The following is a 26461-nucleotide window of genomic DNA, read 5'->3' as shown; positions in this document are numbered from 1 at the left end:
TCAGGTAAAAGCTCATGTTGGTTCTGTAGAGGCCAGCTCAGTCAGAGAATAGAATATAAAGGATATATAGGATAAGCCTGACAACAAGAAAAAAATTTTACCTTAGAGAGGTTAAATGAGAACACCAGTCACTTTCCATGTCCAAAACAAACTAGAAAAGGGTGAGTGGGAGAGTGTTAGTGTATTTTATTTTTTTTTTTACTTATTTGAGAGTCAGATGGAAATCTGGCTTCCTTTGTGGCATGTTCATTTTATGCAAAATTCAATTTAAAGGTGGTATGTGCTACATTCCGGTGATTGTTCAAAGTAAAACCATATTTTTTTTGTTAGATGCTAACATACCTTCTTTAGGGTTCAGATCATGCATCACTTATTCAGTGCTGCTCTGTGAGTTAAACGTACAAACTGAATACAAAGCATGTATATTCGTATGTATTTAACAAAATGAACATAAATCAAACCCTGAACACTAAGTTTCTTCTCATACTTAATAAGTGAGAGAAGGATTTTTTTTTTGCTTTAATTCCTTATTTTCTATCACTAATCAAATACATTTCTAGGAGTGAATTATAAAAATGAATTCTGAAAATGGTTTCCATTACATATGAATAATGGAACAATTTAACATGGTGAATACTTTTTCATATTATATATCCATTCTTCTACTAATATTTTCCCAGAAGGAACTATTCATCTGATAGAAAAAAATCAACTGGAACAGCGTTAGAAGAATATTATAGGGATTAAGAAAAACACTGGATTCAAATGTCTAGGGATTCATGAGCTCATAAAACTGCTTGATCAGAAGTGGCCTATTTAGGAGATAACATATGTCAAACATATTTGTCATCCAAAAATCTGCAAATGTTCATCATTGCAAAATACAAAAATATACTGGAGATTCATTTTTGACAGTGGAAATTCTGGTATATATGGGACTATGCAAAATGAACCATGCCTTTCCTTTTCTAATTAAGGTTTGGAGTCTGTCTGATTGGTGTTAGAAAGGAAGACAGCAAAAACATTTTGCTGAATCCAGGTCCTCGATATATCATGAGTTCTACAGATATATGCTTTTATATAAATATCACCAAAGAAGAGAATTCTGCTTTTAAGAAGCAAGAAAAGCATAAAAAAAAAAAAGAATCAAAATTATCTTATCATGGAGCTTCTCGGTTACCTGTACACAGTATAATAGCCAGCATGGGTAAGTAAAAAAAACCCAAAAACACAGCCTCACAACATATTCTTACTCAATGAATAATGCATTTTAAAGCTTTTAACAGTGTATGCCTAAAATTATAATGTAAATTAATATATAAGAAATTATAATAGTGTGCAGAAAGAAAAAAATATTAAACTCTTGCCCTTGTATTTTCCAAAAAAACCCCCAACAACGGAATTTGGTTATGTTTTTCTTTTACTTGACAATATGGAATTAAACAACTTAAGATTGTTGTATAAAAAAAGTAATAATAAAATGTATGCAAAGCAAAACAACTGGTAAAATCACATGGGTAATTTCTTTGTCATTCAAAACTGGTTGTTTGCAGTAAGTTTGCGTAAGCTTCTTTCATTAAAAACATGTCCTTGCTCAGTAAAAACCTACAGGTTGTTATGCATATAAATATGGATTAATTATATAAGGTATATTTCAAAAAGGTAGTTAACAAGAAAATATATATCAATGGTCAGAAAAAGTGCTACTTTGCAGGTAAAGGCTTCCTCAGATAAAGTTTAAGTATTTGTTATATTTTAATGTAATAAACACAATCAATATAGTATTCCTTTCAGTCTTTGGCTTTGTAGTCAGGTAATCCCCACTAAACATGGGTATCTCATTCAAATGTTTTGACAACCACATTGAGAAAATCCTTTCAACGCTACTTCAGGGACAGTGGCTATCGATTTACAAGATACAGGATGCCGAACGTCCAGCAGACCTACGCTAGCTCTTCCTTCCGAGGGAGGTAAAGAGGGGAGACGGCCCAGTATAGCACCTGTTTTGGAGGTTGCAGACTCATCCTCACTTCAGACGTGTGACCTGCTCAGTGACCAGTCAGAAGATGAAACTACACCATCAGATGATGAAGTCTCTGCAGGCTTAGAGTATGTATATTAAATATAAACAACATAATTTGAAAAGCTAATATTATGTAAATGGCATAGATAATTCTCTGACATGCAGATCAATCCAAGCAGTTGTAGCAAGCAAGACCCATAAAGGCTAATTATGGAATTATTCCCTTTTATGAAATGCTATTGTCTGTTAGCAGAATGCCATTATGCCCATTTTAAAATAAAAAACCCCACCAAAAAACAGATAACTCCTCCATTTGCTGGAGATTTTTGATACTCTGTTATAAGGATCTAGTTGTGTATTGCAGGTTTTTTATAACATTCTTTTTGACCATTTTTCTTACATTCTATAGTTATAAAGACAGGACTCAACTAATTTGTAAACAGATAAGTACTTCTGTCCTGAGAACGCAGTGATAATTGGATCATTCAACAGGCTTGAACACTGGGGTTAGGCATCTGACTTCAAAATGCAGGAATGGCAAAAAAAGCAGTACGAGACAAAACTATTACATCTAATTTAAAATGCTTGTTCGCACATTACTGAAAGTAATGATGCATTACTCAAAAACAGAAGATTCAATCCTGTAACTGCCATGCAGATAAGCAATTATGTTTATTGGGATTACTGAAAGGAATGTTAAAGCTGAAATATGCAATTAAGCCAGTGGCTCACCTAGCACAGTTTCCCATCTCCAACAGTGGCAAGCATGAAAAGCCCCAGGGAAGATCATAAAGCTCCAATGAAAAAAACAATAGAACAAGTCATCTTAAATGTGCAGGCTGAAACACCAGGATTTAAAAGGCCTCTTATTAAAAACTAAGGCCAATTAGAAATTTCATCAGCAAGAGGATTTGCTATCTAAAATATATTCCAATCATGTTGAAAGTATGTTATTAAAGCAAGAAGGTAGCGACCTCACTCGATAAGTGTTCGAAAGACAAGTGGAGAAGGGAGAGCAGAAGTAGCGCAACTGTTTCTATTTTCTTGCTTTACTTTTTTTCCTTCCTTAGAAGCTTCCAGTACATGCATTCAAAACACTAGGACAGCACACTATGACACATCAGCCCCTTTCCAAAGATGCCTATACAAAAAAACCACAAGCAAAATTCCTTTAGTCCACAAGAGCATGGTAGCTTTCACTAAATTGTATCGAATTGGTCAAAGCTATGAAATATATTCCTTTGATCCTATTAAACATAGCTTATTTCATGTGCTTGACTCAGCTTGTCTCCAGATAACTGCAAAACTTAGACATAGGTATAAACTTCTGTCGTGGTTTAACCCCAGCCAGCAAAACCTTTTCTCTGACTGCATTTTTTCTGTGGATCTTTTTCAAGTGCAGATACTTTTGAATATACACATATCTCAAATGTATATTGCGCATATTAAAATATGGTCGTTGATTTTTGGTAACGGAATATGGCATTCTATTTCTGTTTGACATCCCTGATTTGTCTTTGCTCTTTGGGTAATCACTTCTAGATTTTCACCAAATCCCCCTTCATTACGTCAAGGGGTTCACATGACAATTATGGAATTATATGTTGTGGCCCCAGTTCTGTCCTTATGTACATCAGTGTGACTGTCGTGGTTTAACCCCAGCCAGCAACTAAGCACCACGCAGCCACTCACTCACTCCCCCCCACCCAGTGGGATGGGGGAGGAAATTGGGGAAAAAAAAGTAAAACTCCTGGGTTGAGATAAGAACGGTTTAACAGAACAGAAAAGAAGAAACTAATAATGATAATGATAACACTAATAAAATGACTACAACAATAATGAGAGGATTGGAATGTACAAACGATGCGCAGGGCAATAGCTCACCACCCACTGACCGACACCCCGCCAGTCCCCGAGCGGCGATTCCCCGCCCCCACTTCCCAGTTCCTATACTAGATGTGACGTCCCATGGTATGGAATACACCATTGGCCAGTTTGGGTCAGCTGCCCTGGTTGTGTCCTGTGCCAACTTCTTGTGCCCTGGCTGGGCATGAGAAGCTGAAAAATCCTTGACTATAGTCTAAACACTACTGAGCAACAACTGAAAACATCAGTGTGTTATCAACATTCTTCACATACTCAACTCAAAACATAGCACTGCACCAGCTACTAGGAAGACAGTTAACTCTATCCCAGCTGAAACCAGGACAACATCCCATAAAGCAGTTGTATAGTCAGCTGTGTTTCAGTAATTTGCTATACTGAAAAATGTTTGTTCTATTCTCCTAGGTATGCCAAAGGCTATCCTCCTTACTCTCCATATATCGGAAGCTCTCCCACATTTTGTCATCTTCTGCACGAAAAAGTACCCTTCTGTTGTCTAAGACTAGATAAGGTAAAGGGAGTTTCTGTTAGTGGATAAAACTGCATGCTGATTTGTCTCTTGCATCTGAGGAGTTAAATTCTGGTTTCTGCTTAGAGATGAGGTTCGATCAGCACTTGCTAAGTTATAATATATTTTCTCATTCTTTTAATCACCAGCATTTGTTTACATCCAATCAGTTCTATATCAAGTCATCTACAGTTTTCTATTTCTAGTGGTAAAATCTTTTAATGTCACAGCTAAATCTCTTCATTCCTATCCACTGAACTTGTTTCTTATTTTGATTTTAGGGATGCCAGCATAACTATTATGAAGATGCCAAAGCCTATGGATTCAAAAATAAATTGATTATAGTTGCAGCAGAAACTGCTGGAAATGGCTTATATAACTTTATTGTTCCACTCAGAGCTTATTACCGACCAAAGAAAGAACTAAATCCCATTGTATTACTCCTGGATAACCCGTAAGTAGATTTAATTTTTTTTTCTTTTTGTGATACATTTTAAACTCATTTTACCATTACTTTAATAGATGATCACTCTTCACATGGACAACTTAAAATCAAAAACATTATGGCACATTTACCTTTGAGAAAAGTTGGTGACAAAAATAATACCCTATCTTCACTGTCATATACAAAATTGACTTTCTACTGACTAAATGTCCATAGTGAATTTAAATATCCTTACTCTTCATGGCCAATGTTTCAGCTACATATTTCTTAAAAATCCCCCAAGTAATGTGAATATTACTGCTAAAATTAAATAACTTCGTAAACACTGTATAAAACAAACTGTGTAACAGTTTCACAGCACTTCAGAGAACACTAATCTACTTAACACAGAGTACTTAGACGCCTGGACCAGGCAGGTATATTTTTAATAATTTTAGACTCTAAGATGAACCATTCTTTAAGCCAGTAGGACACCCCCTCACACATGCACATACACTTCGTCTACAATTACATAATGTCATAGAAAAGAATTAAAAACTGCAATACTGTTGTTACTACCATATCTGTCTGGAGATGGTTGGAATTCTTAGCCTTTCTTGCATTAGCTGTTTAAAATTTCAGACAAATTCTTCTCTGGCAAGACTGATTCATTCATAATCTGACAATGAATGAGAGGGACTTTTTTTTTTTTTTTAGCAACACTTTGGTAATGCTTAAGTACATAAAATCGCAGTTTGGAAGACACAAAAATGGAGTTTAGCTGTATACAGAAAGTTAGATCAAACTATGACTCAAAGAAATGGCAGCAACAGAATTTCTTATAGGTTCTCATTCCAGGCTGACACTTCCCTTTGCATATATATGTTCTAGTTTAAATGATTTATTATACAAAGGCCTGCTGTCAAGTGTCCCACTTCTGCCTCAGACAGCTCTTTAGTGAAGCTGTATACACCTGTGTTTGCAAAACAAGCTTTTTTATGTACATACTATGGCATAAAGTGAATTACACAAAGTGGTAAAAGCCTAAACTAGGTTAAAGGCCTTCTGATTTGCGACTTCAAGATTAAAGATATGAGCATACAGTGCCCTCTAGTGCTTGTTCTCTTTTAGAATCATAGAATCAATTAGGTTGGAAAAGACCTTCAAGATCATCGAGTCCAACCATCATCCATGCCCACTAAACCATGTCCTGGAGTACCTTGTCTACACACTGTTTGAATACCTCCAGGGATGGTGACTCAACCACTTCCCTGGGCAGCCCATTCCAATGTCAGACAACCCTCTCAGTAAAGAAATTTTTCCTAAGATCCCACCTGAATCTCCCTTGCTGCAACTTGAGGCCATTTCCTCTCGTCCTATCACCAGCCACCTGACAGAAAAGACCAGCACCCACCTCACTACAACCCCCCTTCAGGTAGGTGTAGAGAGCTATAAGGTCTTCCCTCAGGCTCCTTTTCTCCAGACTAAACAGCCCCAGTTCCCTCAGCTGCTCCTCATAAGACTTGTGCTCCAGGCCCCTCACCAACTTGGTTGCCCTTCTCTGGACATGTTCCACCAACTCAATGTCTTTCCTGTAGTGAGGGGCCCAAAACTCAACACAGTACTCGAGGTGCACTCTCACCAGTGCCGCGTACAGGGGAAAAATATCACCTCCCTGCTCCTGCTGGCCACACTATTTCTGATAGAGGCCAGGATGCTGCTGGCCTTCTTGGCCACCTGGGCACACTGCTGGCTCATACCCAGCTGGCTGTCAACCAGCACCCCCAGGTCTTTTTCTGCTGGGCAGCTTTCCAGCCACTCTTCCCCAAGCCTGTAGCACTGTATGGGGTTGCTGTGACCCAAGTGCAGGACCCAGCACTTGGCCTTGTTGAACTTAATACGGTTGGCCTCAGCTCATCGATCCAGCCTGTCCAGATCTCTCTGTAGAGCCTTCCTACCCTCAAGCAGATCAACCCTGCCTCCCAACTTGGTGTCGTTTGCAAACTTGCTGAGGGTGCACTCAATCCCCTCATCCAAATCGTTGAAAAAGATATTAAACAGAACGGGGCCCAATACTGAGCTCTGGGGAACACCATTTGTGACCCGCTGCCAACTGGATCTCACCCCATTCACCACAACCCTCTGGGCTTGTCCATCCAGCTGTTTTTTCACCCAGCGAAGAGTACACTTGTCCAAGCCATGAGATGCCAGCTTCTCAAGGAGTATGCCATGAGAGACAGCGTCAGAGGCCTTGCTGAAGTCAAGGTAGACAACATCCACAGCCTCTCCCTCATCCACTAGGCAGGTCACCTAGTACAGAAGGACATCAGGTTCGTCAAGCAGGACCTTTTCCACCTTAGGGCCTGAGTTTAGATAGTTTAATGCTGCTGTTGTGACATTTACAGCTAAACCCACTTTTTATTAGCATAAAGTAAAAGCTATGGTTGCTAGTTAAACTAATACCCTTAGTGTTGTCTCTCTCTACATATCATTTGCAGTAACTCCTCTGAAAGGCCAGCATTTATGAGAGTACAGCAGTTAGCTGAAAAGCCAGCATGCTTTTCATACGTGCATGAGGTGGAATTCACGCTGCCATTCAGGTCAACTGGAATTTTGTAATTTACTTCATTGGACTTCGAAATTCAGCCACCTTCAATGAACATATCTATGCCGTGTTGTTATATTCCTATTTTCTCTATTTATCAAGGCAATGTTTTACAGCATGCTTGTTCTGATACCTACACATCACATGTGTTTTAAGATTTCCAGTGTTTCTTGGTATGTTAGAAAAAACGCAGTTAAATTTGTTATGAAAGAAACAATGCAATAAAATACATTATCTTAGTTTTCACATTCCGTTTTAAAAATAAGGTTTCATCTAAGATTGTCTCATTGCCTTGAATGGAGCTGTTGGCACAAAACCCAAATGATGATTGGGTTTCCACTTCACTTTTTAATTGAAAATTCTCACTGCTTATTTTAAGTACTCCTAGGTCATGCATTGGAGTATAAATTTGGTAGTGTGTCTCTGACATGAGCCATTCATATTTGGAATTGTACTGTGCCATAACATTTCTGATTTAAGAGCTGCATTTATTGATATGAGCATGTTAATTCTGATCATTCTTTATGATCACAGCAAACTGTTGATTCACAGCTTTCTGCAAACCTGTTTCCTCTTTAAAGTGTTGTTATACTGCCAAAGTTTTCAAAAGTTATTTTTTTTAAATAAGCTACCAGTTTATTGAAGTATTTTAGAAGAGATGCTGCTGTTGTGATATTGTGTTTCATTTTGTAATCCCATCTGCTGCTTAGGCCAGATATGCATTTTCTGGATGCAATCTGTTGGTTTCCCATGGTTTACTACATGGTGGGCTCTATTGACAAGTAGGTGAAATAACTGTTAGAAAACTTAACATTGTAGTGCTCAGTGGTTTGTTGTGTGTATTGTCATTGCATGTTTATGTGTGTGTTGTACTTGAAGATGGATCTTTTTGCATGCATGGTTTGTGTCTGTATGCTATAATTTGGGATTTCAAATTTCTGAATTATAAAGGATATCATTAGTGAAAAGTATGACAGGGAACACAGGTTAATATCTTCAAGAATGTAAGATTGATGCCTGTTCAGGTTCATTAATATGTTTCTACAAAGTGCCAGTTTATAGCCCTGATTCTAGTGTCATTCTATACTTGGTTATAATTTGTTTGGATTTACTGACTAGGGTTTTGTAAAGATAGCTACAGAACACAGACAGCACTAATACTGGCAGTCTTGAATGTGTCCAACACTTCATTTTCTGCTACTTAAAATATCACTTACTCCTACATTTCTGTCTTCACCCTTGCTAATATATTTTTGCATATCCAGGTTTAGCAACATAGATTTGATGTAAAAATCAGGCAGAAACAAGAGAAGAGCAGGGGCTTGTAAGCATTTTAGTAAACTCCTGTGTGTAGAGTGTCAATTTAAAGAAGAAAATTATTTGCTTCAGTACATAGCTAATTTTGAGTTGGGGATATGAGCCCATAATATTCATGTCCCAGGTAGAAATCAAAAAACTGATTTCTTGCCCTAAATTAACAGAATCTAGATTTTCACTAAGAATTCTGGAAAGTCAATGTTTCTCCATATCACCTAGTTGTAACAAGGGCTTTAAAACTGCTTATAATAGTGATACAGTTACAGATTTACCTCGGTGATATCATAGTCATTGTGAGATTTGCAAAGGATCTACAGAAATGTTTTTCACATTCTACATTTATTTCTTCCTCTAAAGGAAAAAAAGTGTTTTAGGTTGTTAATAGCTACCACTTTCTTAACTTTTAATTCCACAACAATTGTTAAAAGAACTCATACCACCAGCATAATTGAATTGACTCAAAGTATCCAAAGTAATTAATAACCCAAAGATGTTAACTGTTTTTTATTAACATAGAGAAGTAAACTTTAAGTTTACTGAGTTTATTTCAAAAAGGAAATCACGAAATCCCTCCCTAAAAGTGTTTTGTTGTTTTTAGAACTGAGTGCATAAAGAAAATGAAGCGTGTAGTCTTTGAAATAAGTGATTATACAGAATTCTACAGTTTACAGTAACACTAGCATGAACTTCTGCATCTTTTCTGACAATACAGTCGCTTTAATTCATGATGCAATAACCAATCATATTTTGTAGGGGTTGTTTTGACATCTGTTTTCATTGATAACAAGACTTTTAAAAATATAGTTCATACTTATTCCCTGTGTTTTCCTAAACAGGTTTTTAAATTGTGTACAATTATAGAAGTTGATAATCTTTAGCTAAGAACTACAATGTAAAATATGCGAAGTTTCCTTTCTTATTTAATAGGTATAGAATACATTCTCAAAGTGCCACCTACTACCTTTTAAGTATCTAATATATTTGTCATTTGGTCACCTGGCATGAAATATCATCATCTTAGAGAGAAAACCACCAAAGGAATTCCTCTCATTTACCATTCCATTTTGTTAGTGGATGGCCTGCAGAAAAACAGCTTTACCACAATTCATAACTGGGATGAACTTCACCAAAATATGCAATCAAGTAGTAGAAATCTGTTCTACAGTCTTCAGGTATAAATGATGTGACATCTGTAACTGAACGGATTTCACAGCGGTGTAGAAGTCTATTCAGTATTAAGAAACCTATAGCTAGAGGTACCTTAGAATTAGAATTATAGTACTAAATTAGTATTTTTTTTTAATTTCTCCACAAATTAGTTGAGTGTAACTACTAAAATAAGAATAGCTGTTGAGCTGATGAAACATTGAAATGCAGAAAATCTGGATATTTCAGAATATGCTGCTGTTTTCAGGGTTAAAATGAAAGACTGAAAAAGCAGAAATACAGATTACTCAAAGAAAGGTCAGAGTTCTACTTGTGCACTGAAGTTGTTAATATAGATCATATAAAATACAGCCTTTTTTTTGGTAGTACACCACCAGTGATACTGCACAGTTTCAAAAATAATTATATTATGTATTTGTTTTGGAAGAATGCATATAAGATGTAAAATAAATACCACAAATTTATAGAGTTTTCCTTATCCAAAATTTCAAAAAGAATTTATAGTAGGTTATGTAAACTTAGGAACCTAAGATCATTGTTGAAAACAAAAACTGTTTCAGGACGATTAAGACTTAATTAATATTATAGATTGGCAAATAAGAAGCAATTATAATACCAAAACAGCTTTTGACCTTAGAAGTAATCAGAATGATGCAAAAATTTATTTTTCCAATTTCCATTGGAAACCCTGAAATTCACCATTTCTTCTTATTTTTACTTAGTTAAAAATTGCTAGGTTCCTAGTAGTTGAAAAGTCCTTTCTGATCTTTTCAAGAAGTGCTTAGTTTCTGTGGAAAATATTATTGTTAAAACAACAAACATGCATAATTTTGGAAACAAATAGAAGGCATGATGGGAACTGTAACTCAGTTGTCTGTGAGTGTTTTCTATGGTCAGGCTTCACAGGAAACATTGTCCAGCAGAGTGCAAATTTTTACTGGTATACAGCTGCTCCTAAAAGCATCATGAGAACACTCCAACTCATAGAGTAACCCAAAAGAGGAACGTATTAGATGTCCTGGCAGAACCTTTATTAGAATTTTGAAACAAATAGAATTGTGGGAAAGACCAACCCAAAGCATTTTATTTCTGTCCGTTTATTGCCAAAAGTAACAGCAATGAAGCAAGTTGTTGCAGCATGTAAGGACGTACTGTCTTCCCAAGTAACCGTTAAAGGCTTATTCCAAAACGTTGAAATAAATTTATCATTTTAGCAAAAGGAGAGGGACTGTAACAACCTACTGAAGTGCATTCTGTATGACTTCAAGAAAAATAATTATTCTATTCTATCAATTGAGATGATGTACTTGATATAGATTATGTTGCAAGTTACGTACATGAAGGGAACCAGCAACACAGCCTGTGATCTGCAAGTTCCAGCCATCCCTAATCTTTTAAGTGTTTCCTATTTAAGTTGTTTGTGTCTTTCTCCCTCTTTCTCTTCACAAAAGCCTAGATGACTTATTAAGAAGTGGGGTCACGTTTGCAGCTAATATGGTGGTGGTGGACAAAGAAAGTACAATGAGTGCTGAGGAAGACTACATGGCAGATGCCAAGACCATTGTAAATGTTCAAACACTCTTTAGGTAAGACATTTTTGCAATCTATCTATACATCTTCATTAATTGTGAAATACTTGATGCCTTCTGTACTCACATAAGAAATTATTTTTTGTTTCTTTCTTCTACTTAAGTTTTCCCTTATATGAATTTGTGTCTTACGTGGGCAAACCTTTTCCCACCCTGCTTAGCAATACACTCAGAGTACTGAAGTTTTATCGTGAAATCTCAGATGAAATTCTATGCATCCCAAAACTGGTTGATCATTTTAAAAGTCAACTGTCAGGTTTGCAGGAAAGAAAAGCAAGCTACTCTTGAAGATTTAGGACCAAAGATAGTTGAGAAAAGAAATTTTTCCTTAGTGCAGCAGTCTTTCACAGTAATGCTAAAGCCAGTATGAAAAGCAGTTCCTTCTAAAAGGTAAGCAATGCATCACTATGAAGTTAGTAATAAGTGTTCAGATTTTGAATATTTAGTTTTGAACAAAAATTAGGTTTTTAGGCACATGTATGCAACATGACACATGACAACAACAAACTAAGAGTCATGAAGGAGTAACGGAATACAGAATGAGAAAATGATCAGTCTAGTAAAGAGGCTGACAAGGCAGTGCTGTGATGGAGAGCTAAACAGAGAGTTCCTATTCTTTTGAGAACCTCTCCTGATTAAAGCCTCACTTTGTGTTAAATATCTTGTTTCAACAAGTACCAAAAGATATGTGTCCCTTTAAACTTAAAAAAACAAACCAAAACAAACACCCCCAAAACCCCCACATGAAACAAAACACACTATACAGTCAAGTATGAAATGCCTCCCTGATTTGGGGCGTAAACCTAGCACTTCCTGTTGTTCATTTTAATAAGACCTGGACAAAATGAAGTCCTTCCTTAGAGGATTCAGTATCATTCAATATTGCTGCGCTTTTCTGTGTCAGGCCTTCCACGTAAGACCACAGAGAGGTGCATAGTAAAAGTCTTTTGGATCTAAGTGTTTTAGAAAACTGAGCTCATTAAAATGCAAGTATTTCAATGGAGATTTTTTTTTTTAATGCAACTGCATGTGAGAATACAGTTAAATGCTGTTAGCATTTCTGCATGTGCTCAAAAGAAGCAAAATCTATGTTGCACAAGAAATATTAGTTTGTCTGTTTCTAACTTGGAGTTTTTGAATTTGTACGTGATAACTAGCACAGGTGCATGTTTCATAATCACACCTAAATTTAATTTAGAAACTATAATTGAACTTAATCTTGTGCATCATTCAAGTCTACTCTTAACTATATTGTACTAGGGTATCTCACTGAGGTTTTGACATACATCATTTAAGTTCTTCAGAAAGATATTTCACCCCCAAATATAAAACAGAAAAATGAGTTGAATAAAGAATAAAACTTACAAAGTACCTGTTGATTTTTCCCATACTTGTGTTCTACCTTGTAAAAAATACTAAGAAAAAAACACAACCAAAACCACCATAGTAGTACACTACATACCATAGGTATCCAGCTAGAACTTACTACATAATCATTCAATTGTCTTGCACAACGCTTACAGCTAGATGGTTTAGCACCTTTAAGGCTAGAAACTGTTCCATACCAATTAAAACTGTGACACAACACTAGCTTATCTGAATTATAGTTAAAAGGAGTAAAGAAGTGTGACTCAAATGGTCACACTGACTAAGAAAGGAAATCTTTAATCCTTTGGATGGGAAAGAACAAGTTAGCATATTTTAAAACTACAAGGAGAAATTACTCGTTTGGACTGTGTCCTAGAGGTGCTTTTCACTTTTTAGTATGAAATATGAATCCAACCATTGAGTCCCTATTGACAGTTATGAGTCCATTTCAGAAAAGTAGCGGGTTTCCTCAGGCAGTAGGCCTGTATTAGAAGGAGTGTTTATATTTACTCTTGTTTTCTATTAATTAATGGGTTTAAATGTTCGTGTCTGGGAGGTCCTGTTTTTAAGTTATTATTAGCTAACATCTTGAAGACTATGCTTCAAATACTGCAAGAAGCCTATTGACAGCAGTACACCTAACAATTCAGTAGTTTAGCTGGTACCTAGCAGTCAGCACCAATTTATAGATAAACCAAATGAGGTGTTATGATGGCATTACATTATTTTACTGTTTTGGTTCAGGAAAGAACTGAATGTATCTCTTGCTTGTCTAATTCCCAAATACCAGTTCAACAGCAACCCATGTCTTCCATCAGGCTGATGAGGGCTTTCTCCACCCTGTCCAGTCTTTTTATACCAGAATGGGATAGAAAAGAGGGATCTTCTCATAGAAGTAGCCTGCTCTGCTGCTGAAAGCTTGTGGGCACTGTGTCTTACACCCAGGGCAAGAAGCAATCTGTCCCTGACTACCTAGAAAGTAATTTCCCCTAATTCCACTAAAAGGCACTCGTAAATGAAAAATGAATTTTACCAATACCAGGTTTGAAACTGATTTCCTCATATAAATCAGTTTTCATATCTTGGTGATAAACTAAACCCATCTTTAACAGAAACCTAGTAACCTGTATTTTTTCCTGTAAGTTGTGTGTGTTTTATCATTAGATGAGCTTTTAATTTCCTGTTACTCTTAGTTCTGAATGTTATATTGTTAGTTTTCCAATATGAATGCCGGTCCTTTAATAGAACAATACAGGAAAATTTCCAGCCAGCAGAAGCTTAAGTAATTCTATGCTACAGAATTAATGCAGAAGACATTTGTTCTCCTTCCTCAAAACTTTAACGCATTTGTTAAGCTACTTAAGTACAAGTTCATACCTACAAGTGTGATATTATCAGGACTTTTTTGAATTTTCATGAGCACTTCGCAGGGTTTTATAACACAGCATACAGGTAAAGACATACCACAATTGCATCTCAAGAGCGTGGTTATCATGTATTAATAATGATACTGCATGACTCAGAGTTTGTATCGAAGTCTGACTGTAAGAGCTAAAAAGTTACAGAAATTCCTGAGCGTGCACAATGCCTTTCAAACTAGTGCACACAAATGGCCATTGTTAAATGATTCACATTCTCACCCAGTTTGCCAAGTCAATTTTTCCTTATATGATCATATTTAATATTTGGTTATTCACAGGGACATGGCAACTGCTAACATAAGAATGGCTAGCATTTCTACCATCATATCATCAGGACATGTTTAGGATCACGTGATCATTACCACTCTATGTTTTGACATCAATAGACCTAGGAAACTGTATTGCAATAAGATGGCATTAACACGTACTAACAGATAGTTTTGATATATGTTTCCCCACATTTAGAGTCTGCTTGAATTGCCATTTCAGTGAAGTTCCTTCCTACAAAAATGAGGGAAAAAGAGTAAAGACTTGCAAAAAAGTACATTGGATTCCATTTGACACTTAACTTACTAAATTCACCTTTCAAGAAAACCACTTTGATTTCTTTCTGAATAAAACAGAAGTCACATTAATGATGTTCAGTTATCTATTGTCACATGTAGATAAGTACTTTCAGAATAATCAGAACAGATAGCAAATGCACATCTCATTTTCTGACACTAATCTGTAGAGGAAATACTCAAATAATAATCTGAGTTCTATTCCAAGTTGTTTAGTATTTGCATAGCATAAACTACACATTTCTTTCTAGTTCTTAGAGCCCTGAGGGCTGGGGAGGGGCTCTTTAGTCTGCTTCATGAAAATCTGTGTTACTCAACCAGATCAGAGTTAAACTTTCTTCACTGTTTTTTGTTATTGGAAGCCTGAATTAGTGTTGTGTATGTAAATATTTCAGAGGGAGAACATAAGTATACATAAGCGTACATTTTCTCAGCAACTCCCAATAAGCATCAGCTTTTATCTATGTTGCGCAGTCTGTGAGCACAGAGCATACAAACGGAACTCAAAAATGGAAAGAGTATATAAGCCAGTTCTAATAAAATGGTAGTTTACATGCAACCAGGTACTAAGTGCAGGCTGTATAGTTTTGCATTTTTTGTTGTTTCCTACAGATTTTTGTCATTTTAGATATTATTAAGTAAAATCTCTGGTAATGAAATTGTTTCCTTTCTAGCATTAAAATACTTTGTAAGCTCAACCTTTGAAGGCATGTTTGCTTCTCTGCGAATTCTATAGAGAATGTTTTGTAGTTTCTTCTGCTATTATACCAGCATTTCATTGTGCCAAAAACCACCACAGGTTTCAGGGACTTCATTAAAAATGTTGACATGAGCACAAGCTACAGCATTATGTAGAGCCTTACATTTGTGAATTGTTATAATTAGAGGTGTAACTGTTACATTCTTTTAAAATACAGGTTGTTCTCAAGCCTAAGCATTATCACAGAACTAACTCACCCAGCCAATATGAGATTCATGCAGTTCAGAGCCAAAGACTGCTATTCTCTTGCTCTATCCAAATTAGAAAAGGTAAGGAGATTTGCCTCCCCTCACCCCCAATTTAAATGTTATAATTTTAACAGTTTTTCTGATTTTGTAACAATGCTTTCAAACAAGTGGAAGCAGTAAAATGATTTTATGGTTGCAGAGCTAATGTAAAAGGTGATTTTTTCCAAATTCTACCCTCATTTAAGAATGAAGTTTGATTTGAGTTCCATCACTTTACAATATAATATTAATCCACCAACCCTCTGGTGAAATTTACTCAAGAAAAATTGAATATTTTTGGATAACTAAATATTTAGAGGTAACATGGTTTTCCAAGAGGCTGCCACAGGCAATTAGTGTGGAAAATATTTTAACTGACTAAACACATAAAACATATACAGCTTTTGTTATAATGTATTTTTTATTCCAATTCACTTTAAAGGCACTATAATTACATATTCTGTATATGTTTCCATGTACCTGTGTGGGGTATTTGCATTACTGTGACAATCTGAGAGCAGCAATTGTTCTCTGTCAAAGGGCAGTCCTAGTGACGATAAGGAGAGTAACACTACTTAAATGCTAGATAAAACCTTCATATTTTATACATTCCAGTGCACATGTTGGCATTTTCAAGCTGTAGAACAGAGAGGCTGTATGGAGATATGTTTAATTTCATTTGCTTGTCCAAAATACTACTGCTAAAATGTTAGATGGAGCATACGAAGTAACACTGTGTATCTGTTTAACTTGGTAAATTCAAGGGTGATCCTCTTTTTCACAGATCTTTGTTGGTGATCTGACCTACCTAGCTCTGCAGTCCACAAAACTTACAGTATCGCCTTCAGGATCTTTCAGGCCATTTTCTGAGTTTATAAGAGTAAGATAAATAATATCACTGTGCCAGTCTTCATGGACAAAGATCTTCCACTCCAGTCATCTCTCTTTCCCCTTGCTATCAATCTAGATATTGCTGCTAGATTCTCTCGTGTAGTTTCCCAATCTCTTCACCTCAGATATCTTACATATCTTTGCAAATTTGAATTCTTGCTAAAATCATTATACAGAATTAGCATGTAATTTTCATTTCCTAGCCGTACAGTAGATTTCCTAGATTTTGGGGATTTCAGATATTTACTGGAATTCAGATATTTCACATAGTTAATTTTAATATGTATTTAATGGAAAACAGCCTTTTCATACAAACTTATACTCACAGGCCAGCTCCCAGTTTCTTACAAAGTAATCGAATTTGCAAAAATTCAACCTGTCTAGTTGAGATAGGATAAGTATTAGAAGTCAATCTTTTACTCAGTTGACTATCATGCTTACATTTCGACCACAAGATGTAAATATCTGGGTAATCTTTTGTGATTTGTTGACCTTTGGTGAAATAGAATGAAAGCTTAATCTTATTTAGGTGGTATTCTGATAAGCACAGAAAATAGAACTGTGAGGAAGCTAGACAGAAGTTGTTACACGAAGAGAGGAGGAGTTTGCAGCAGGAGGCACGTCTTCATTTGGATTATGCCACTCCCACTACCCATTAAGGTTTGCACCTGTGATTCCTCCATTTTAGCACTCCTTCCCTCAATGGTAAATTCAGGAATAATAAGCTGGAACTGGCTGGAGTCATGCATTGCTATTTTATTCAGCGCAACAAATCCCAACAGCTGGATGGTACCTTCAAGACTGTGTACTATAACCAACAGCATTTTTTTAAACATATTCCCTTAATCCATACAGTTTAGTGATAAAGGGAGGTAAGAATAGTAACAGCTTTCCCAGTATGTGGTGTCTACAGTTACTTCTGGAATACTCTGTGGGCGTAGCCTGTCTACTTCAGTGCAGTGAAACCAGGATTTTTATCTCGGTTCTCTTTCTTGCTTTACACAGGCTCCTTCATTTTTCCAGCAAACATTCTGGAAATCATTAGAAATATTATAATTTCTTTCCTATCTTTATTAATTCATTGTGCCAATGTAAATTTTTGAATACAGGCTGGAAGCTGAACAGTTAATTAACTTCCTATCCAAACTATGCTATGCTGAAATAGAGGTAGATAAATTACCTTAAAGAAAGAACATTTTCTTCATTGCTGTTGAAGTTGCCTGCTGTTGATATTTCCCACTAATTTCATCTTAACATTTGCAGGGAGCACCTCACAGGTGGTGCTGTAGTTCATTTGATGTTTCAGAACTCCCTCATGCAAAATGAAAGGCAATTAAAAACTCAAGTAAAAATTATCTAATGCAGTCAAACGTACAGTTGATTGTTATTTCTGCATTAAGCACCTCATTTTCAGAAAGACTAAAAGTCAGGCAAGTTGCCTTCACGTAGCACTGAAATACACATGCAAAGTTGACTTTTCAACCTAATGGGCTGCAGAAGAAAGATACACAAATCAGAAGTCCATCTGCTGTTGCAGCTGCAACTTTCCTCATTTTAGTGATAAATAAATCCAAACAACAAACAGCACTGATGTAGGAGAAAGCACTGGCCCTTATACAACACAGGAAAGGAGAAACAAAACACCCATCCTCTAAACTTATGTTCTCCATTTCTCTTAGATAAGAAAAAAATGAGGTAACCACTCCCTCTTTCTTGAAAGAAAGGGTTAGAATGTCTTGGATAAGATCACACTTTAGTTTTCTGTGGGTTTTTTTGGTGTTGTTTTTTTGTTTGTTTTCAAGTTTTCCAAGTAAATAATGCAGGTGTTAACTGAAGAATAACAATTCTAAATCCTTAAGTGATCATTTTAAAATATGTGCAAACTCCTGTATCTTTTAACCAAATCAATGCTGTGATTTTATATCTTCCACAGGTATAAGCACATACATGTTAGGTGAGCAGAAATCTCTCTGGGACAGCCCAGTACATTTGCAGTGGTACAGAGAAAGCCAAGGCTGCTTTTTTCACCTTCAATTAAGGATAGGGCATGCTGTCTCTGTTTGTTTTTAATATTGTTCAGGTCTTAAGCAGATTTGAAGTAACATTAAGTAATAGCAAGCAGTAATGATATATGGGTTATAAAAAATAGATTGGTACCTCTTAGTTGGTGTAAGTTTTATTTTAGGTGGATCTCTAATGATTTAGATCACCTACAATTTGAAAACTGTATAAATAATTAGCATACACATTTGGCTGTTGAACTGGCAGGTTTTTAGAAAGTTGTTCCAGATCAAAACCAGAAAAACTAATCTGTTCTTGCCGAAAAGACAGAACAGAAACAATTAAAAATACATAATCCAAAATATGATAAACTGTTCTAGAGGTGTGTCATGGTTTCAGCTCAGCTGGTAACAAAGGACCATGCAGCCGCTCGCTCACTCCTCCTGCCTCCCTCTGGTGGGATGGGGAGGAGAATCAGAAAGGAGAAAAGAAAAAAAACCCAAACAAACACAGAACCTCAAGGGTTGAGATAAGGACAATTTACTGGGACAACACAAGAAGAGAAGTTACAATAACAACAACGGTAGTAATAAAAGAATATACAAAACGAGTGATGCACAGTGCAACTGCTCACCACCCGGAACCCAACGCTTCGCCACTTCCCCCACCGAAAGACCCGAGGGTCCCCCCCCAGCCTGCTCCCCATTTGTATACTGAGCATGATGTCACATGGTATGGAATAGCTCCTTGGCTAGTTCAGGTCAGCTGTCCTGGCTGTGCCCTCTCCCAAGTTCCTGTGAAAATTAACTCTGTCCCAGCTGAACCGAGAACAAGGTGGTGTTACTGATCCAAAATCCCTTATGGCAACAAAGGTACTGTAAAGATGTTTCCATGCCCAGATTTCTGATCAGTATTACATCTGACATTGGCAACAACCGACATTCACCAAAAACTAACAGTGCACTGACTGTTCCCTGTAATAAGCCACTACCTCTGTCACCTTTATATGTTCTTGCACGACCCCTAGCCCCACCCCCCCATATCCTTGTATGTTCATTAAAGCAACTTTGCATTGTTTGTGCACAACAGTTACAGCCTATCATGGCAGTTCCCATATTACTGTCTATATCAGAGGAGAATATATTAAACCAAGATGGGCCTTAGATCTCTTTCAACCACTGACAGAGTAGCCAAAAGAGGGCTTCAGGTTGGTTTGGGGTTTGTACTTTGTTACTGGTATCATAAAATTAACTGTTATGAAGGAATAGGTATTTGCTTAGAAATCGTAAAAAGATAAAACCATGATAAAGAACCCTAAAAAGGGTTTGATGGAAATATAAATGGAGGTTGAAAAGAAGGAAATAAATTGAAAAGCTTATGAACTTGACCTTCTGGGCAGATATTTTCTGTTATTCTGACAATATGCAAACCTAAAAGGAAATAATTAACTTCAAATTAAGTGGCCTATATGGAGGAAGCACATGCTAAGAACTTCTCAAAACCACAAGTGTATGCCTGTTATTACTTAGAAAGCAGTAAAAATTCTGAACTTCGTGACTTGAGCAAAGCCACAAACATAGGAAGACAGAGGATGAAGTAAAGATCTCCATCTATTAATAGCTGTGTCTTAAAATGTCATCTATAAAAGTGAAGTTCTACAGCATGCACTCATGCCATAATCTTTTATTTATGTTCCTAGAAATGAAGTATGATTTTCTTTAAGTAGTTATATCCTCTTCCTCATTAATTCCAAAAAGTGTCAGGGAAGGAGCTGCTGGGCATCACACTTATGAAATAAAACTGTTGGGACATTCTGGCACATTTCTGGCTTCTGCATCCACCGTATTCTCTTGGAAGCGAGTGAGTCTGCAAAGTAATAAAGCAAAACTCAATGCAAAGTGCCCGAGTAAAAACTGTATTTCTCACAAACCTCTTTTAAGCAAGAATAAAGAAAAAGCAAGCCTGTAATAAGAGATGGAAGGAAACAATAAAGAAAATTAAAATAAAGGGGGAGAATAAATTTCTAAGCTTCCATTTTAAAATAAAGCAAATAGGAACATCCTTATGTTTATCCTCAGGATTTTGGATAAGAATCAAATTATTCCCCAAATATCTCTTGCTTTATCCCCCCCTTTCTTGGCAGAAAACCAGAATCTGCTGCAAATTTCTCTAAACAGACGGAAAGATAAATGTAATACCTGAGTCACATAATAGGAGGATAGTCACTTCACAGACAGTTCCCTATGAAATATTTTATGGCATGAACCTAAAAGGAGTTAATGCAACATATGTTATAATATGCATGTAGTTTTAATTTTGAAGTATTTGTACAACAAATCTTAGCAATTTTTTTCATAATTCAGGCACAAGTTTTTATTCTCAATAGCAATTGAAGAAAAATATCTTCTACTTTGACTGCACTAACAGAAAAGCACTCGAATATAAGAGATCGAACTACAAAAGTAATACAAAAGTTCTTGTTTCTGTGGCTTACACTAGTAAGCACAGTGGTATGCTTATCTAGGTGAAAGTGGGTTTTGTACAGTTAGACTGCTTTGTTCTTCAACTGTCAGAAGTACACAACTTGTTAGAAACACTGCTTTACCACTCAGCCATCAAAGCACACATATGTGTGAGAGCATGAGTGTACATGTATGCATTTCTCATGGAGAAGAAACTAATACAAGCCAGTAGTATTTGTTCAGAACATAGAGAATGTTTGGAATAGAAAAACCAGAAATAATTATATTTTATTTCCTTAAAAATTTTGAAACACCTTTAATCTGAAGAGATTGACAGAGGTGACAATTTATAAAGGACAGGTTAATATCATATTCTAAAGTTATTTGTTGTGTATTTTTATCGGAAGAGGCAGTTCTTTTTGTGTGACATCTTTTTCAACTCCACTTATATTGAAACCACAGAAATCAACAGGTACAATCTGGAGGTCATCTTGCCTAAGGCCCCTGCTCAAGCAGGGCCACCTAGAACCAGTTGTCTGGGATGATGTCCAGAGGGCTTTTAATCATCTCCAAAGAGGGAGAGTCCACAACCTCCCTGGGCAACCTGGGCCAGTGCTTTGTTACTCTCACAGTAAAAATGTGTTTCCTGACCTTCAGAAGGAACTGACTGTGTTTCAGCTGGTTCCCGTTGTCTCTTGTCCTGGCACTGGGCACCACTGAAGAGAGCCTGGGTGGCACTGTCTTCTCTGCACCCTCCCTTCAGGTATTTATACACATTGATGAGATCCCCCCTGAGCCTACTGTTCTCTGGGTTAAGCAGTCCCAGCTCTCTCTCAGCCGTTCCTTATAAAGAGAGATGCTCCGGTCCCTTGATCATCTTAGTGGTGCTTTTCTGGACTACCTCCAGTAGCTCCATCTCTCCTTGTACTGGAGAGCCCAGAACTGGACACAGCACTCCAGATATGGCCTTACTAGTGCTGAATAGTGGGGAAGGATCACCTTCTGCGACCTGCTGGCAGCATTCCTCCTAATGCATCCCAGGACACCATTAGCCTTCTTCACCACAAAGGCACATTGCTGGCTTACGTTCAACTTGGTGTCCACCAGAATCCTCAGGGCCTTTTCTGCCAAGCTGCTTGCCAGCCAGGCAGTCCCCAGCATGTACTACTGTGTATATGTGGTGGATGTGTCTCAATTCAAAGACATGTAACATTTCTGTACTTTGAGAACACATCCTATTCCTCGTGATATCTCTGAACTGAAAGCTTGATACTTCCTCTCTTAAAGTAAGAAAATCACTTCCAACCTGTAGTTTTACTCTCTGATAACTGAAGGAATAGGAGGCACGTTGTGGTACGATTCCTCCGCAAGCGAGATGTGATAAGAAAAAGGCATAACTATAGTTGGTTTTCTGCATCCCTTCCCCAGAAGCATCAGAGCAAGAAGTTTATACCCCAGTCCATGTCTGATCTTGTCTCGCATCCTCACAGTCACTGAAATACCATTTCTTCCCTTTGCATCAGATTCTGCTCATGTTTCACGTTCCTGTTCCTGGTAGCCTCTCTGGACCTGAATGAGAGTCCACTGTCAACACCAAGGAATTGGAGCAGGAATAACAAGAGCTTTGCTCTAAGTACAGTCAAATACCTCAATCTTTTTTAAAATGATCTCGTAGAATGTGCCCATGCAATTTGAGGTGCGATGACTGAAACAACATACGTGTTAAACAAAAAGTTTCAACCTGAAAAACTGTCAGCACTGAACAAAGATGCTACATATTTGCAGAAAGAAACTATATTCAGAGTAAAAGAATTTAACACTTTTGACCTTTTTCAAAGTAATGTCAACTTAATGTTTTTATTATAGTCCTTCCAAAACCAGCACTAAAAGTATTTTCTATTTTTTAATTCCTTAACAGAAAGAGCGGGAGAAGGGATCTAATCTGGCATTTATGTTTCGACTGCCCTTTGCTGCTGGCAGGGTTTTCAGCATCAGTATGTTGGATACACTGCTTTATCAGGTACAATGAACAATAATGTGACTTCTCTTAACACAGACATGCATTGTTACCACCTATTTTATTGTACTTAATTGTTAGATGACCCTGTTTTCCTACATGTAAGCCATTAAAGCGCGTGTCTGTACCAGGAACAAAGGCAAAAGATAATGGAGCGTGCTCCACATGACAGTACTAGCTCAGTTATCCACCCCCAAATCGTCCTGTCGTTGCACGAATTCTGTTGTTTAACAGTGTAGTGCTGTTTGTGAACCTCTCAACAGTCAAATAAGCGGGACAGTTTTGATAAGGCCTACATAAAATACTGATCATATAGACTAATAATGCTTGTACTTTGCAACAAAAAGGCAGTGCCCATTCCCACAAAGTAGTGTCTCTAACCATGAAAATCAACAGAATTACTTCTGTGAGTAGTTTATCAGTCGTCTGCATTTGCTGATAGAAGCCTCTATTACTTAATTGTGTCCTGTCCTCTTACTCATGTCGACTAGACCTCCAGGCGACCAGTCATCATATCTTAAAGTAACCCATCCTGGCCCTAACAAGAAATTTACACAGTGGTAACAAAGAGACAGTGGGGGAAGAAAAGGCAGCACTGAACTTTCTTGCCCAAGAATCCAGGACAAAGCTCCTCATGCAAAAAGAAATTATGACAGTCAATGGGGATAAGGGAAGGGCAACAGCCTTAGACAGCTGAAGAAATAATATATCAGAAAATATAGGGTCAGGACAAATGAAGGTAATAGTTCCTGGTTTCAGGGTGGAAAAAGAGAATACTGCCCTTGCTCTTTGGCAATGACCACCTTTCTGCACACCCTGATACATCGAGATGCCCAAACAGCAGCCCCCAGCACTAGCCTTCAAGGATGAAGTTATGCAGAATAAGCAGCAACACCACCATGGCCCATGCGGTCTGCTCACCTAAGCAGCTACCTACTTTGCCTATACCTGGAAGTAGCCTATGGATGCTTTTGTATTCAGGTGCTAAACGTTCTTTCAGGGAAATTAGTTTATTTGGTAATTTGGTGCATGAAGGGTGTTCTTTCACCTCAATTCTACTTCCAAATAAATTCCCTGAAGGCAAGTTCAATGTAATAGAAAAATTCCTGGAGCTAAGCTTTTCTCAAAAAGTCATTAATATAGAAAACTGTCATGTATATGGACAGGTATCAAAAGCAGATAAGCCAACAGATGTAAAGCCATTTATCAAATTCTATATATTTTAGAAGTAAATGTATTTGATTATAAAACACTTTTTTAATCGTGTCCCAGAATATTAACATCACATATAGCAAATTTTTTTTAAAAAGTAGATTAAAGCACCTATTTAGAAACAGATCTGTCATCATCAACAACTCCTGCCAGCACATAAGTAACTTGAATATTTTATATTTGCTCCTAGACACAATCAGTCATGCTATGCCTTGACAGAGTAAAACCATTCACCAGAAGGTGTTTAAAACAAAAATAAACCCCACACACTTACTCAAATTGCACCCATTCTTTCTTTGAACTCCTACAGCTCAGGTGAACTGTCATTTTTCTAAAATTACCTTTCTTATTCCAAGTTACAAATACTATGACAGCAAGTTCTCTCTGTTCTTTTTCATGGTCCCATCCTTTTCTGTACATCTTTTTCTTCTGCATACAAGGAGCAGAGTAAATGACATGGGATACAGCGGGGTTCATCTGGTGCTTCCTATTCTAGGCCAAAAGAAAAGCCTTTGAATTATCTTTAGGGTACTGACTGAAAAATGAAAACCTGATATAGCAAATCCTTGTGAATACACTTGGTAATCTAATAATTCCACAGGATATATGATGCAGCAAAGATAACAAATCAGTGAAGGTTACAAAAAATCTTTTTCTTTTCAAGAAGACGCTCATTGGCATTTGCCCCATCACAACTGGAAGATTACCAGTACAAAAATTAAAATCATTGAATTACTATGTATCAAATTACATCTGCCTAGCTTCTGAGTTTAAACAAACTCAGATGCTATAACTCTAAAGGAATGATATAACACATTTGTAAGGTATTTCTTTATTAAAAGCTATGTGCTAGCTCCATATTTGCATTAAGCCAAAATTGCAAGTTATGTTCCAACAAAGACAGATAGCCTGCCTTCAATGCTGCCCTACTACACCTAAGAAGAAGTAGCAATGAACAGCCCTACCACAGTTTGCAGAGCACCCACATGGCCCTCTGTTTGCAGCAGCCCAACTCATATGGAGGAGAAATATTTGTGATTTTAGCTGACCTAATGTGTGTTCCCAGTCTTAGCCTACATTTAGCTTAATTTCTACCTTTTAACCAATCAGCAAAGCAGAGCAACAAGCCTGACCTGAGATAAGGCAGGTCAACCCTTAAAAAAACCCAGACGGATTGGCAAAAGCAAATGACTCATTTGAATTAAAATAATAGCAGTCTCACCTTAGTATTACCCACTACTCAGTACTGTAGCCCCATACGACAGCATTTCTTTTGCACAGAAGAGTTCATTATTATAATTTCACACCTAATAAGGCTAACATCTTACTTCCATTGATCTTATATCTACATTCATCTTTGCTTTCATGCTGCCTTATTATGCCTTAGCTTCTTTGAATCCTGTATGTACATTGCATGCATATGCAGAACCAAATAAGAAAACTTATTTTATGTAAGTAGTTTCAGCACAAAGAAAGGGATAGCTATTTCTACAGTGATTAAGATACTTAAAAGGTAGAGATTGATTGTAAACACAGATGTACAATTTCTCTGAAACTCACACATGGTGCTAATGGTTACCTGCTCATCTGTTCACTAAAGCTTTTTTCTTTCTTTCTATCTCTCCTGTTAAAAATCTTGCAGTCATTTGTGAAAGATTATATGATTTCTATCACAAGACTTCTGCTGGGACTTGATACCACGCCAGGATCTGGGTTTCTTTGTTCTGTAAGTTATTTAAAAAAAAAATAAAAAAAAAATTATTACAGAGTACCAGAGAAGATTCTGTACTGTCTGCAAAATACTCCTGCTTTCTTTGTATAGCATTTCCTTTTGTGAAAGTCCAAGAAAGGCCATCTGTTTCCTTTTTTCACCATGGGAGAAGACAAGAAAATTAAATAGAAAACATACCCATTTTTAGTTACTTCCACAGCAAAAAACACCCCTCCCCCCCAAGAAAACACAATACATTCTATAGAGCACAAAGGAAAATAGGAAAAACAGGAAAAGTATTTTTTATATGA

At 36.8% G+C, this 26461-nt stretch overlaps 1 protein-coding gene across 8 annotated transcripts in view; it reads left to right on the top strand.

Moving 5' to 3' along the window:
• The window catches only part of KCNT2 (potassium sodium-activated channel subfamily T member 2), a 160271-nt gene that overhangs the window by 108344 nt on the left and 25466 nt on the right, over window positions 1–26461 (top strand). For 5 of the 8 annotated variants that reach the window (XR_007506969.1, XR_007506970.1, XM_049807706.1 and 2 more), the window contains 8 exons: window positions 978–1207; window positions 1893–2109; window positions 4313–4418; window positions 4697–4869; window positions 11380–11514; window positions 15787–15898; window positions 23129–23230; window positions 26082–26165. Coding sequence is in view for 6 of the 8 variants with exons in the window: in XM_049807706.1 (XP_049663663.1) it covers window positions 978–1207; window positions 1893–2109; window positions 4313–4418; window positions 4697–4869; window positions 11380–11514; window positions 15787–15898; window positions 23129–23230; window positions 26082–26165 (1159 nt within the window). In the remaining 2 variants the exon portion in view is untranslated. Of the gene's footprint in view, window positions 1–977; window positions 1208–1892; window positions 2110–4312; window positions 4419–4696; window positions 4870–8154; window positions 8227–11379; window positions 11515–15786; window positions 15899–23128; window positions 23231–26081; window positions 26166–26461 lie in introns of all 8 variants that reach the window. The other 3 variants (XM_049807708.1, XM_049807710.1, XM_049807707.1) reach the window with 2 other exon arrangements.

The sequence above is a fragment of the Accipiter gentilis genome, chromosome 8 (genome assembly GCF_929443795.1).
Source record: "Accipiter gentilis chromosome 8, bAccGen1.1, whole genome shotgun sequence".
NCBI lineage: Eukaryota > Metazoa > Chordata > Aves > Accipitriformes > Accipitridae > Astur > Astur gentilis.
This window is presented reverse-complemented; position numbering and strand designations above follow the sequence as displayed.